Genomic DNA, 14,711 nt, shown 5'->3' on the forward strand with positions numbered 1-14,711 from the left:
ATTATAAAAGCTTCAGTTTTATTTGATGAAAGATAGGGCTTATAATAAAGAACTTTATTAATAACATTGATACTTTAATAACATTCATTTTAGTCTTTCTATGTATTTCACTTGTAACTTTTTAGCTTGTATTTGCCACTCTTGGGGGACTGGAATTGCCTTCTTCTTAATCTTTTAAATGAAGTAGGTTTCTAGAAACCCTTGTCTATCACTTCTACTGGTGTCTTTTCTGCATGCACTGTATCTTTAAATGCCCAAAGTGTGGTGATGAGATACCATTTGTGATTACTGTAGTTCTTTTTTTTTTTTTCCCAGTCCTGGGCCTTGGACTCAGGGCCTGAGCACTGTCCCTGGCTTCTTTTTGCTCAAGGCTAGCACTCTGCCACTTGAGCCACAGTGCCACTTCTGGCCGTTTTATATATATGTGGTGCTTGGGAATTGAACCCAGGGCTTCATGTATAGGAGGCAAGCACTCTTGCCACTAGGCCATATTCCCAGCCCACTGTAGTTCTTGATGCAGCAACATCCATGTCTCTTCATCCTTGTGGTTTGGCTGCCTATCACAATGGCCGTTCCCCCATCAGACGATAATCAAGAGTCCATGGAATCAATCCAATGCCCGGCTGTGTCCCCAGAACACTGCCCTCTCCAGCCTCCGCTCCCAGGCCTGTCTCCTTGTGCTCTCCACTCCAGCTTACATTGACTTCCAGGTTGACAGTTGCATATGCAAAGCATGCTCTCACTTTCTTTGTTCTTCCATTTGTTTTTAACAATTCTCCTTCTCTCCACATGCATTTTTTTCACTCCCATTTTTCTGCATGTTTCTGCTCAAAAACCACTTTATCAAAAAATCTTCTACATCATGGGGACTACACATGTTACTCCTCAGTTATTACCTAGCCCTTTCATCTGGCTTGATTTTCCTCCACAGCATACATATACTTACAGGTGTATTCTTTATCTGAAATCCTTAGGAGCAGATGTATTGGAATCACAGGGCTGGGTACAACATAATGATGCATTTGCAGGAAAGCTTTGAATATTACCATTAAGTGAGTGTGAAAGGCAGAATAATGTCTCCCTGAGAACACCAAGTCCTTCCTACTTCCTCAACCCTGTGGATAGTTATTTCAATGCAAACAGAAACTGTATAGATGTGATCATGTTAAGGATCTTAGGAGGAGGTGGTTGTCTTATAACGTTTGGTGGTGGGCCCATTCATCACAAGGGCCCTTGTAGGGAGGCAGAGAAGGAGCTGGGACAGTGGAAGCAGAGGCTGGTAGAACACAACTACTGACTGAGGAGGGCCTTGAGCCAAGGAAGGTGGACAGCCTCTAAAAGCCCCAAAGAGTTTTTACTTCTGTCTTTTCATGACATTGGTTTTTCTGACTGTGCCTTATGTATAAGTTTTTGGACAAAATGTAGAGCTCAACAAGCTGCCTTTGACTGGCCAGAAAGCTTTCTGGAACTACTCATCAGGACAGGCCACATCCTTCCATTTGCTGCATGACAGGGAGGCTAATTGATGCTTTGGTACAAAACATCAAGCTCAGCAACTATCTATACGAACCCAGAGATACCTGTTCCATACCCATAGACCTATTTAAAGCATTTCAACCTTACCTAGAATTGTAACACATGGTGATAGTTTTAAGTAGTTTTAGTGAATGAATCAAAAATAAGATAGGGAACTTTTTGTGATTGTATCTGGAGGGGAGCTTTAGCAGACTAAGTCAATTGAATGTAATCTCAGATCCTTTGGATACAAAATTATGAGGTGGAACCATTACTAATATCCTTGGTAACATTTTCCAATCATAAAAATAGCAAAAAAGTAGATAACTTTTGCTCTAAAGTTATAAACTAAGTTGTGAGCTGATAAGAAAAAGTATAGTGTTCAGCGAGGCACTGGCGGCTCATACCTGTAATCCAAGCTACTCAGCAGGCTGAGATCCGAGGATCATGGTTCAAAGCCAGCCCGGGCAGAAAATTCCCTGTAAGACTATTGTCTCTGATTAACTACTCAAAAACTGGAAGTGGAGCTATGGCTCCAAGTGGTAGAGTGCTAGTGTTGAACAAAAAAGGGACAGGGCCCAGGCCCTGAGTTCAAGCCCCACAACTGACAAAAAAAAAGTGTAGTGTTCAATTAAGTGTTAAACATGGCACAGGTTAGATTCTTATGTGTGACAAATACTTCTGATGATTGTAAAGTCTTGCTTTTAGTGTGTTTTTTTTTCTCAAATTTTTATTATCAAACTGACGTACAGAGAGGTTACAGTATCATACGTTGGGCATTGGATACATTTCTTGTACTGTTTGTTGCCTTGTCCCTCATGCCCCCCTCCCTCCCCCCCACTTTTAGTGTGTTTTATACCTGGCTGAGTAGCGGCTCGAAGAGCGTTAGGCAGCCTGTTCACCTTCCTCATGATTTCCTTCCAGGACTTATCCACCTGCAGGAACATCTTGGCCTCAGCAGGCAGTTGCCTCTGAATATCAGGAGCATTAAAAATACTTTCCAGATAGAGCCAATTTCTTTGGCAATTCAGCCATTCTTCCTGGGAGAAATATATGGGCACAACCAAAATTTAGCTTCCAAATTAAAGACCTGTGGTTACATTAAAAATCATTGTATGGTCATATAGCACATAGCCATTGAACCTTTGTGATCCTCTCCTTGGGTCTCACTGTGTCAGTATCTAGAGACCTATATAATCGATTGTGCTCTAATATATATATACATACATATATGTATACAACTATATATATACATATGTATATATATGTATATATACTATATATACATATGTATATATATGTATATATATAGTCTTTTACCATCCAGTGTATTTACTTGTAGATTTATAGGCACATTCTAGTTACCACAAATGCATCAGTGGTACTCACTAGACACTATGTTGAAAATGAGCTATACAACTTGTGGGTGGGGATGGGAGGGGAAAATTGAGGGAGATTGAGGGAAAGGGTGGTACTGTTAAAAAAGAAATGTACTCACTACCTGACTTATGTAATTGTAACCCCTTTGTGCATCATTTTACAGTAATATATATATATATATATATATATATATATAATATAACCATTACATAGGGAACTACCGTATTTTCCCCTGTAGGGGTTACTTCACGGCTCTTCACAGGTCCTCTGATGAGACAAAGGTGATAGAAAGAACATTAAGCTGTAAATCTATAAAGAAGTACCTTACATGCTAAACATAAGAAACTGCCAACAGTTAAAGCTTCCATTTCTAAATGATGTAGCTGTCAAATTGTGAAACAAATGTTTCTAAGGTCCTGTGGCTCTCTGAGTCCATGAACTGCAATTACTCTGACTCACCAGTGTTTGATTAAATAACGTGAGTTGTTTCTGCCACTCATCCACTCGGGTCTTCAGTGGACCCACGTAACGTGATGAGGCAATGGTTGCGATGTTGATGGTGCTGTCATCAAGAAGGACCTTTGAAGACAGGGGAAGGAAATGCACGTAGCACCATGTATTTGGACACCCAGTGTTCCTTTAGATGTGCAATCCCAAAGAGTTCAGGGGACGCTCAACCTTCTGGATGACCAATTTAGTGTCAGAACCTAGTCTTTCTTACCTGCTCATTTCCCCTGCTACTTCTCTTTATTGCAACTTACAGTTCTCTAATGATGTCCTCTCAAAGGTCACCAGGAGATGTCTGATTGCCAAACCTCTACTGCTCTTATAATTATTAATGGTGTAGACTTTTGTCTGCTCAATGCTTGTTTCCTCTCTCCCCCTCCTACCAGGTAACTGGCATCTTTACATCATTTCATCAATTTCTCAAAATAGACTTGAACTTGAAAACTTAGCTTTGTCCAATGAAGTGTCATTTTCCCTCTTGTCTCAAGGAAAATGAAACAACTCAATCATATTAAATGCTAAGTGACTAAAGACAGTTTTCCCACAAACCTTCCTTCTTACTGCATCCTTCACAATATATGAATTACAAAAAGAAATTTTGTTAACCTGAAGGATTTTCTTCCCTCCTTTTCTCCTTCCTCCCTTCATTTTTCTGGAGGTAGTGGGAACTGAACCCTGGGCCTTATATTTGCTATTTAAGTCCTCCACCACATAGCCCCACATCCAGAATTGTCTGTTTAATTATGAGCTTCTTACGAGTAGAACCCCCACCGTTTGGCTACGCTTGCCTCATGTCAAATGCCCTTCACCTTGGGTTTGCTCTTCCATCCCCTAACCAGAGTGATGTTCTATCTTGTCCCTTAAACCTATAATTTTGTCTCTGCTTCTGCCCTGATTGTACTTTTAGGTTATAGTTTTGCCTTTTAAGTTGGGCAATATGCCCCAGCTCCCTGTGTTAAACAAATGTGCCGTCAGATTTTAAGTGACTTAGAATATTCTGAACATATCAGTTAGATTTATCTGATTTTGTGGTTGATGGAGCATGGCTACCTACTCCTCATCTCAACAAATTTATCTTCTTTATGTGCTAAAGACATGAAATGTGCATTCATGCTTCCTTACATTATTGTAAATGGTTTGAAATACCTTTTATTCTCTTCAGTGTCTCTCATCTCCCATCTTGATGGCTCAGATTTTCATGGTTGATCTAGGAAGAATTCTTTGATCTTTATAGTCACAACTGATCTTTTGTTTTTGTTTTTTTTTTTAAATTCCTCCACCACAGGACTACAACTCTCTCTCTCTCTCTCTCTTTCTCTTTCTCACATACACACATTTATATACGGCACATATATGGTGTTTTTATTGCTTTGCTAAATACTTCATGAATAAGCTTTCAAATCAACTATTCATATCCTGCTTCCTCAATTCGTTTTTTCTTATTTAGAGACTTTCACTTCCTCATTTCAGTCTTTCACAGAAGATAGGTCAGGAGATAGGTCAGGACCTTCATTATAAACTTTCAACAACCCATATACTCACCTGTATGTCATCTGTACCTCCCAGAATAAATACATCTTTGGCATCACGGTGAGTGAGAATGACAAATTCAGTTGTTTTCCACGAATCCTCCACCTTAAAAAGAATTCAGGATTTAGAAAAATCTAAATTTATGTGTGTTTAGTACTCAATAAATACACAAAGGATGAAATATTAGAAAACTCTATGATTAATTAATTTTCCTTCTTCCTATGCTTAAAAATTTTACAATCCTTTTCTTGGTTAGATGGCACTGTCTTTACTAATGCTAATTTATATGAATAACTTGCAGTATCATAAATTGTATTTCCTATCATATGCTTTAAGGAAAAGGAAAAACTCTTTGTATCTAGGCAGTTTTGAGATATACATACATTTTGAGGGAAAGAAGATTGTTTTATAAATAAAGGAAGTCTTCTTGATGCTTTCTGAAACATTTAACATGGACTTCCCATGGAGTTTGGAAAATAATGTGGTTTTCTTTAAAAGATCTTCTTTGGACTGTGGTTCTTTATAAGCGCATGCCCATTTCAAACCTTGTTGCCTTCAAGTTCTTATGCCAAGAGGAAATTTATAAAGGCAATAATGCTAATAAATAACAAATTTAAGGAAAAAGTAGAGGAGTGACCGGGATTGGAAAGATGGAGGTGGCAGTGTTGAAAAATGCATCAAAAACTGGTGATCAATAATCAAAATAATAAAAAATTAGTGATTTTTATGTTGAACCTGAAATTGGGCACATTCCTTCATGTTCACAGTAAATATTATCCAGACTCACTTTTTTGAGAATCGTTTCTAAGGAAGCTTCTCCAGATGCTTGCCCAGATATGTCCTGGATTTCTTGGCCAAAGTCAAAGACATGCAATTCAGCGAGCCTCTCCAAGGTTAGTGGAATTTCAACATCCACCAGGTGAGCATCAATAGTCTGTTCAATCATTGCCCAATGTCTGGCCTTCAGAGTTGGGTTCCTCAAGTCAACGATAACTGGAAGCTAGAAAACAAACACTCTCTTTATTTTTTTAATCTTATAACACATAATTTGTAAAGATAGAGAACACCATTTAAAACGGGACAGCAAAGAAAAATCAGGCAAAGTGCAAATTAATGACTTTTATTCAAGCCATAATAAAAATAAGTTTCAGGGAAGCCAATTTGGGTAGAAATTGGAAATCATAGATTTTTTTTTCAGGGGGAGACAGTAGCTTAAGACATCACTAAATATTTGAAGCCCATGATGTACCTACCCAGAGTGACTGCAGCCACATCAAAATCTCAAACCTAGTTCAATTTCTAACTAGATTTAATATAACACGCCACACAAAAAGCTTCATAGAAGAAAAAGAATGCTTGATTTTAACAAAACAAATCCAAGAGCATGAAAAGCAACACAAGAAAATACAACAAAAGACATCTAATATTTAAGATTATTTTTATAAAGAAAAACACACACCTGGATATGATAAATTATACAGGCCTCTAGACATTCACACAGTGAGACCAAAGGAGGATATTCTTAGGGGAGGATCATAAAGGCTCAATAGCTATGTGCTTATGATCACATAAAATAATATTATTGAAATGAGCTCCAAGAAATGGAAACAAGAGCTTTTCCCCCTTGTTTCTGTTTTCTGTGCTTTTTTTTTTTGGCCAGTCCTGGGGCTTGGACTCAGGGCCTGAGCACTGTCCCTGGCTTCTTTTTGCTCAAGGCTAGCACTCTGCCACTTGAGCCACAGCGCCACTTCTGGCCATTTTCTGTATATGTGGTGCTGGGGAATCGAACCCAGGGCCTCATGTATACGAGGCAAGCTCTCTTGCCACTAGGCCATATCCCCAGCCCTTTCTGTGCTTTTTGTAAGTTTTGTAAGTTCTGTACTTGTTTGTAAGTTTATCTGTTTTTGGTTGGGTATGGGATGGGCACGGAAAGGGTGGGACAATGAGTGAACAAATGCAGCAGTGATACTAAATACTATGTTGAAAATGAACTATACAACTTGTGGGTGGGAAGGGAGGAAAAATGGAAAGAGCAAGGGAAAGAATGACACTGTTCAAAGAGAAATGTACTCATTACCCAACATGTAACTATAACCTTTCCGTATATCACCTTTACAATAATAATAACTATATACATCTATATACTAAAAATCAGAAACAACCCCTAAAATGGCATAGATGTTGGGAATAGAGAATTAAAAAATAACCATGATAACTATGATAAAGTCATTAATGGAAATGGTAGACAACATCGAGATCAACAGAAAGATGAAAAGTGTAATTAATTTTTTACCTAATGGAAATGAAAAAAGAAAAGAAAGATAAATACTGCATTTAATGGGTTTGATATAGACAAAGAAACTTCTGAGTACTGACAGTTGTGTTGACTACATCATTGTACCCTTTTGTCAAGACCTATAGAACTACGCTCCACAAAAATATAACTTTACTATAAGAGAGTAAAAAATAAAAACAAATAAAATACCCAAACCCATAGTATTTCAAAAGAAGCCAAGATGGAGTGCAAACTGTGACAAAGGATATAACCATCCTACAGGAAATAGGGAAGAAGGAAGTGGGACCATAACTTCTTTGTAACTTACATAACTCAAGTAGGTTATTATAAGTTAAGGAAGAAGAAAAACTTATCTGAGCCAAAACATTTATTACAAGGTAGAAAGCTTTCTTTACCCTGTGCCTGAAGTTTTGTTTACCTTTTGAGTTCTTCCTCCTCCTTCCCTGCCTCCCTTCCTCTCCACCCCCCCTCTCAAGTCTAAAGCTACTTAAACAGCTATTTCCCGTTTCCCATCCATTTCAAGCACAGCTTAGCAATGATGCTTGTGAACAGCCAGCACTGTATGTGAACTGCCCAGCTTCCTGGCTACCCTCCTATCTTGTCACATGTTGTAGTGGTACCAAGGGACAAGGATGGTGGACGAGGCTGGCTGGCTGCCTAAGCACTAAGCTGATTAGTGGCTTTACGTAACTAGGAACTATTTCTGCAATATTTCCCCTACCACGTGAGAAACTCTTACGTTGAATGCCCCTTCTAACCAAGGCACCGGATTGATTGATTTGGAAAACTGAAAATGGGGCCATGGTGTGGACTGCTGAGAGAAATGAATTTGACTATTCTTACTTTGATTTTTTTTTTTCCTTCAAAGTTGTCTAACTTAACCAGGTACTGCAAACTTTGGCTTTGTTAACATGAATTGGTAATTGATTGACCTGGAGTTTTTGAAATAAGTTCTACTAATCTTACCTTTTCTTTCATTTTTTCCACTTTACTTTTGAGCTGGGGTACGACATTGTTGGGTGGCAAGCCTTTCTCTAACTGAGTCACAAACTTAGCATATTTGGAAACCTGACTGTTGAGGAGTTCTGGATCCAGGCAGTCAAATCTGGACTAGAAAATTTAAAAAGAAGAAGTTAAAACTAAGAAAAAAACCTAAGCTTAAAATAGTAAAACGTTGTTTTACATTATTCAAATTTACCTAGTAGTTAAATTGTTAATCCAAATCAACTGTATGCTCTTGGAAATGCCCTTATGTACTAAAGATAATAAAAATATATCAGACATTAACTTTTTATTTCTTTCATGTTTGTCTCTCTCATAATTAAATGAAGTGGCATAATCAATGAAATTTATTCTTGAGAGTCAATACTTGCAAAGTTTTTTAAAGAGAACAGATACGTTTTACTCTTGATTACCATATATTTCAAGTAGTGTGTGTGTGTGTGTGTGTGTGTGTGTGTGTGTGTGTGTGTGTGTGCCTGCCAGTACTGGATACTGGGCCTTGAACTCAGGGCCTGGGCACTGTCTTTGAGCTTTTTTGCTCAAGGCAAGCACTCTACCTCTTGAGCCACAGTGTCACTTCTGGCTTTTTGTTAGTTAATTGGAAATAAGAGTTTCATAGACTTTTCTGCTTGGGCTGGATTTGAACTGTGCTCCTTAGATCTCAAGTCTCCTGAGTAGCTAGAATAACAGGCACGAGCCACTAATACCTGGCTCCAAAGTATTTTTTTGAAGAACACTTGCAATTCTCTGATGGGCTATAGCATGTTTTTATTTGTTTTCTGCCTTTTCCATCAAAAGTTAAGTTCTATAAAAGTTAAGTTCTGCAAGCTCATTTTTGATTCTTCACTGGTTCTTTGGGCACCTAGAACGTTACTTTGGACATTTCTTGTACCTTTTAACCCAAATGTGTGGCTTCTAGTTATAGACATTAACACAAGTAGGATGGATAGGAATGTAAAATAATATTTGAGAAGCTAGCAGGTTTTCAGCATACGAAAGTATAGATGTGTCCGTTCTGCCTCCTAGAAGCTGACCTTGTCAAGGACTGAATTATCTAGATATCTGGAAACAAATGTCTATTGTGGCTGTCAGAATTGGGTCCTCTAGATAAGAGGGTTTTCTACTGAGAACTCAAGGGAACATCCTAGACTTCTCTAATTTTACACTTTCAGAGTGAACAAAATGGCTTCCAGTTTTCAAGGACAATAAAAACAGAAATCTAAGCAAACACAAACTGAAAGCATAAAGATCACAAATAAAATCCCAAATCTTAGCCAAGCATGACTGCAATCCTAGATATTCAAGAGGCTGAGGTCTGAGGATCACAGTTCACAGCTAGCCAAAGCAAGAAATTCCAAGAGACTCTTATCTCTAATTAACTGCCCCAAAAGCCAGAAGTGGAGCTGTGGTTCAAGTGGTAGAGTACTAGCCTTGAGCATAAAAGCTCAGCAACAATGCTCAGGCCTTGATTTCAGGCCTCAGGACTAGGGCACACACACACTCACACATATACATGCACACACACACCCTGTTTAGAAGCCATAACACAGTTAGATGTGGTCTTCTGAGGATTTTGTTACTTAGTCTGCCTAAATAAAGAACCTGAAAATGATTTCACAAGAATGCTTGCTTATTTGTAGCATTTAGCAACAGAAGGCTCTTTTGGAAAGGTGATAAAAATTCCCATAAAATTATAGTGTTGTATATTTTAATGACATTAAGAACACTATTATTAAAATGTATAATTTATATTGTCATAATTTTTCAATTGAACACAAAATTATATATGCACACACACACACACATATATATACACACACATATATATATTTTTACCTGTAACCAATCTTGCTGGAGTCTATCCCATTCGGATAAAGAATCCCAGAGCAATTGTTTCAGCTTTAGCTCGGCACACACTTCTTCTAAAGCATCAAACTTGGACACTTCTACCTTTAAAATGGAACAAATGAAATACTTAGTTATTAGATATAAAGCTGTTATAATTCCATTAGTAATTCTTGACTTAGTGACTACTGGTAGAATGGAGGTTCCAAGTGGGAAAAGAAAAGAAGAGATAGAAATGAACTAAGGTTAAAAAAAAAACCCTCCACATATATTAAAATTGTCATTTCAGTCATAAAATATAACTCTCTATATTTCCTTCACATTTTTATGTATTGTCCTGGCAAACACCATCTACTTCCGTGGGTGGAATTACTTTAGATATCTTACGTAGGTAGCAGCAGTAGAATTTGTTCTGTGATTGGCTTGTCTCACTTAGCATGTCCATTTTCTTTCACGAGGCTACTTAGCTTGCTTGGATTCACTTTCAGTCTAGTGATGATAAACTCAGCTTGTGTTTATCCCAGAAAGTTTTTATTTATCATTAATTTCAGAAAAGTAGTTTTGTCAGACATAATATCACTGACTGGAAATAGTTTTCTTTCAAAACACTTTGAATGTATTATCCCTCTTTCTCCTGACTAGTCAGTCAGGTTTCTGGGAGAGATTAGCTGAAAGTGTTGTGCCAGATGTCTTATATGTAACAAATTACAATTCTCTGCCTCTGACTTGGACACTTGGATTCATAGAATTTTAACAAATATGAATGCAAAAGAAACTTGAATCTTACTTCAGACAGCATAGAGGAATGTTGACTGTGTTTAAACTGCTTTTATATATGAATGCAAAAATTATAGTTCTATGTGTAAAATTTTTCTATAATTCAAAATTACCTTTAGGAAATATATTTTGTCTTTTGTAGGTTCTAACTTTACATAATGCAGGAGTATATTTTATTTTGCATCTGAGATTGTAGAATATGCCCTAGTGCATACCTACCCACACATTGAATAGTCAGTCACACTGTTGAAAATGCTTGTGAACAAATACCATTTCTGTGCACACACTTAAAAACAAACATGCAGAACTGTTATTACCTTGAAATTCTTTTGATAGGACTTATACTGAAAGGCACGTTTTTGAAGATCATCTAGAACGTATTGCAGATCACTCAACATGGCCTTTATTTTTTCTGGGTCAGTGGAAATATCCAAAATCTGTGGGTCCTGTAAAATTAAAATAGTTTTTATTTAGGCATTTTTGTGCAGGTGAAGTACATTGAATGGGTTAATATACACTTCCAAAAATAGTTTTAGAAGCTGTTTTCCTTCTGTTTTAAAGCATTACAAAAATAGAGAATTTTATAAGCATGTATCATGGGATTATATAATAATAACAATAATAATAATGATTATTATTTGGAGTAAGGTCTTGCTATGGTTCTCAGGCTGACATGAAACTTGCTATCTAGTCCAATCTGGTCTCAAACTTGTGATCCTTCTGCCTCAGTGCTGGGGTTACAGGCGTATCCCACCGTACTCAGCTGTAATTGATTTTAAATTGTATCTAATATAGTCTACCTCATCTTTTCATTTCCTATACACCTTCAGTCAATATGTTTGTTGTCAGACAAGAAAAGGTGAATGAATGTAATTTGGAAAATAAGAGGATATGAGAGAAAAAAAATTCCACGTTACAACAAAGGAATGGAAAACCTTTTGAATTCTGAGAGGGAATTGAAGGAAAGTAAGGAAAAATAAACTCAAGATTCTCCTCCTTATTCTCTAATAATAGGTGTGTATATATGTATGTGTGTGCTTTTCCCTACACACAACAGCAGACAACCTGCTGCATGTCTTGAAGTTGTTTAACGTTAACACTATCTATCTGAGGTTAATATCAGATCCCTCAGGCGGAAGTCTGTCTGTCTAAAGACTGCCTTACCTTCGATGCCCATCACCCAGTCCTCTGCTCCACTTATCCGTGCCTCGGAGTGACCGGCTACATGTCAAGGTTCTAAAGATGCCCTCCCTTCAATTAATTTTCTGAGTGGCTCACAGAATTGAGGACATTACAATGAAAACAGATGAAAAGAAATAGAGTGAGGGGCCGGGACTATGGCGTAGTGGCAAGAGTGCTTGCCTCGTAATCATGAAGCCCTGGGTTTGATTCCCAAGCACTACATATATAGAAAATGGCCAGAAGTGGCGCTGTGGCTCAAGTGGTAGAGTGTTAGCCTTGAGCAAAAAAAAGAAGCCAGGGACAGTGCTCAGGCACTGAGTCCAAGCCCAGGACTGGCAAAAAAAAAAAAAAATGCACCATGGAAAATTATTTATGCTTTCAAATAGTCTGCTATATATGTAATAGATTTAAAGTATAGCAATTAACACAGCAACCTGAATGAATATCAGGAATATGTCAAAATTAAATAAAGGAACTACTCTATGATTTTACTCATGTGTGACATTGGAATTTGAAGTAGTAGTTGTCTTTGGAGAGGAAGAAAGGACCAGGAAGTACTCCTAATGATACTGTTCTTGATATGAGAGGTGGGTACATGCAATATTAATTCTGGTAATTCAAGGAGGTATATAGTTATTATGCTTACATATCCTTTTGTCTGTGAAAAAATACAAAGTAATGTCACATCTTAAGAGCAGTACTTGACAAATACTAAGCACATAATGTCATATGCTTTAATATTTCCAGACTATAAGTATGAATTTATACTATAATCATCAATGTCTGCATTATAGTTCTCCAAGTGGAGGATTGCCTTAATGCATTTTACTAATCTTTGGTTGATGGGTAATTTTTATTTACTAATTCTGTCTTCATGTTAAAAACGAACAGTGATACTTTGTACAGCTAAAAATGCAAAAAACCCCACTGGCAAAAAATAAAATAAAATAAAAAAGTAATAGAGTGAGGTATGGGAAGTGGTGTGGGGGGGCTGTCAAAGACCCCACCACCCTCCAGGAAGCTGCATAAGCTCAGCTATCTGGAAACTTTGCAAACTCTGCCCTTTTGGGTTCTAATAGAAACTTTATTACATAAGAATGATTGAGGTGTGGTTGATTGCGTTGAGATATGATTACACAAAAAAAGGTGTGGTGAGATGTTAATAGTTCTAGCAGAAAAATGAAGCAAGGTCTGCTTAAAATCTTCCTGGCCTCTGTACACAGTTCCTTCTTCCAAGGTACAGGAAAAGATCCTTTTTGAAATGGGATCTTAAAGATCTACTATCAGGACATTTCTTTATTCCAGCTCTAAGATAGAGATGTGGAGCAAGATCAGACTATAATTTCAGTTCCCATGATCTACCTGCAGATACCGAGGCCTAAAACACCCCAATATTATAACAGAAGACTCTTTTTTATTACACTAAAGTTCATTCAGAAACCAAGGAAAAAAAGCCAAATACTTTAGCCTTATTGTCTGAATCATTTAGGAAGCATCAAGGGTTATGGAAGTTATGAGCCAGGAACTCCCATAAATATAAACACATGTATGTAAAATTACAGGGAGGAATAGAGGAAATGAAGACTATAAATGTCTAGACATATGTTTTCAAACTGATATTTTAGAGCTGAAATCCCAGTGGTGCAAATGGAATAATTTAGGAGCAAAGGGGAAATAAATCACTAGGGTTAGGAGAGCCTGAGAAAATTTAGAGAAATCTGAGGTTTATTATATCACTTGGGAAATCCAATCTAGTCTATCATTTCTTCTTTTATGTGGACTTGCACTAGAAGTGACAACATACTTTAGAATGGGGAAGGTCATTGTCCGGGCAGAAGATGCCTGTATTGAAACATTGGTGCCTCATGGCTTGATAAGATATTTTTGGGTCCTAAAATTTTTGTGTGTCTTGATTTGGGAGCTTTTGAGAGAACAGATGAACCAGAGAAAATTTGAGATCAAGATGAAAGAGCCACAGATTGCATCTCTGGCAGAGATGGTGCAGTGTTAAGGGATAGCATAGTCTTAAAACATGCTGACAGAATCCTATGTAACAGCTGCCTGGGAAACGCAGGTCAAGTACAGTCACACTGCAGGGCAAGCTGCTAGGGTCTGGCAGGAAGTCTGGGGACTGTACACTCCCTGCCTCCTTCCATTGTGAGACAACGCAAGAAATGAGAGGGGATGCCGGCAAAGGTGAAGAAATGTTACAGAGGGAAGTTAGATTTTGAATTGAAGTCGAATTGATCAGAAAAAGTCCAGTTAGAATAAAGAAGCATCTCAAAATGAAAGAAATCATCATCAGCTGTCACACTCAGGCTTTCTGTCTTTCCTCAAGCATCAGGAATGGAGGTCTTCCCAGCAAGATGATGGCGTTTGTAGAAATAACTAAATTACAGTTCTTTTCCAAAGAGTGACTTCAAGCTTAAAAAGAAGTACTTGTTAGAGAGACTCATGCTATTTAAGAGTCTTATGCTCTACCGACTAAGCTAGCTGGGTGGTGAATGAATCATGCTATTTAGAATGTGTGTTTACACATAAAACATGTGCTGGAATTTTGCCTTCTGTAATGATCTCTATTTATAAAAATGCACCATGGAAAATTATTTATGCTTTCAAATAGTCTGCTATATATGTAATAGATTTAAAGTATAGCAATTAACTTGTAGACTATTAC

At 37.5% G+C, this 14,711-nt stretch overlaps 1 protein-coding gene across 1 annotated transcript in view; it reads right to left on the minus strand.

Moving 5' to 3' along the window:
* Positions 1-14,711, minus strand: part of Dnah6 (dynein axonemal heavy chain 6) — a 164,161-nt gene that overhangs the window by 110,239 nt on the left and 39,211 nt on the right. The window contains exons 15-21 of the mRNA XM_048353555.1: positions 11,170-11,298; positions 10,067-10,180; positions 8,195-8,338; positions 5,720-5,932; positions 4,945-5,037; positions 3,355-3,474; positions 2,375-2,555 (exon numbers count right to left, since the gene is read on the minus strand). Of these exons, the coding sequence (XP_048209512.1) occupies positions 2,375-2,555; positions 3,355-3,474; positions 4,945-5,037; positions 5,720-5,932; positions 8,195-8,338; positions 10,067-10,180; positions 11,170-11,298 (994 nt within the window). The remainder of the gene's footprint in view (positions 1-2,374; positions 2,556-3,354; positions 3,475-4,944; positions 5,038-5,719; positions 5,933-8,194; positions 8,339-10,066; positions 10,181-11,169; positions 11,299-14,711) is intronic.

The sequence above is a fragment of the Perognathus longimembris genome, chromosome 8, assembly GCF_023159225.1.
Source record: "Perognathus longimembris pacificus isolate PPM17 chromosome 8, ASM2315922v1, whole genome shotgun sequence".
NCBI classification, from domain to species: Eukaryota; Metazoa; Chordata; class Mammalia; order Rodentia; family Heteromyidae; genus Perognathus; species Perognathus longimembris.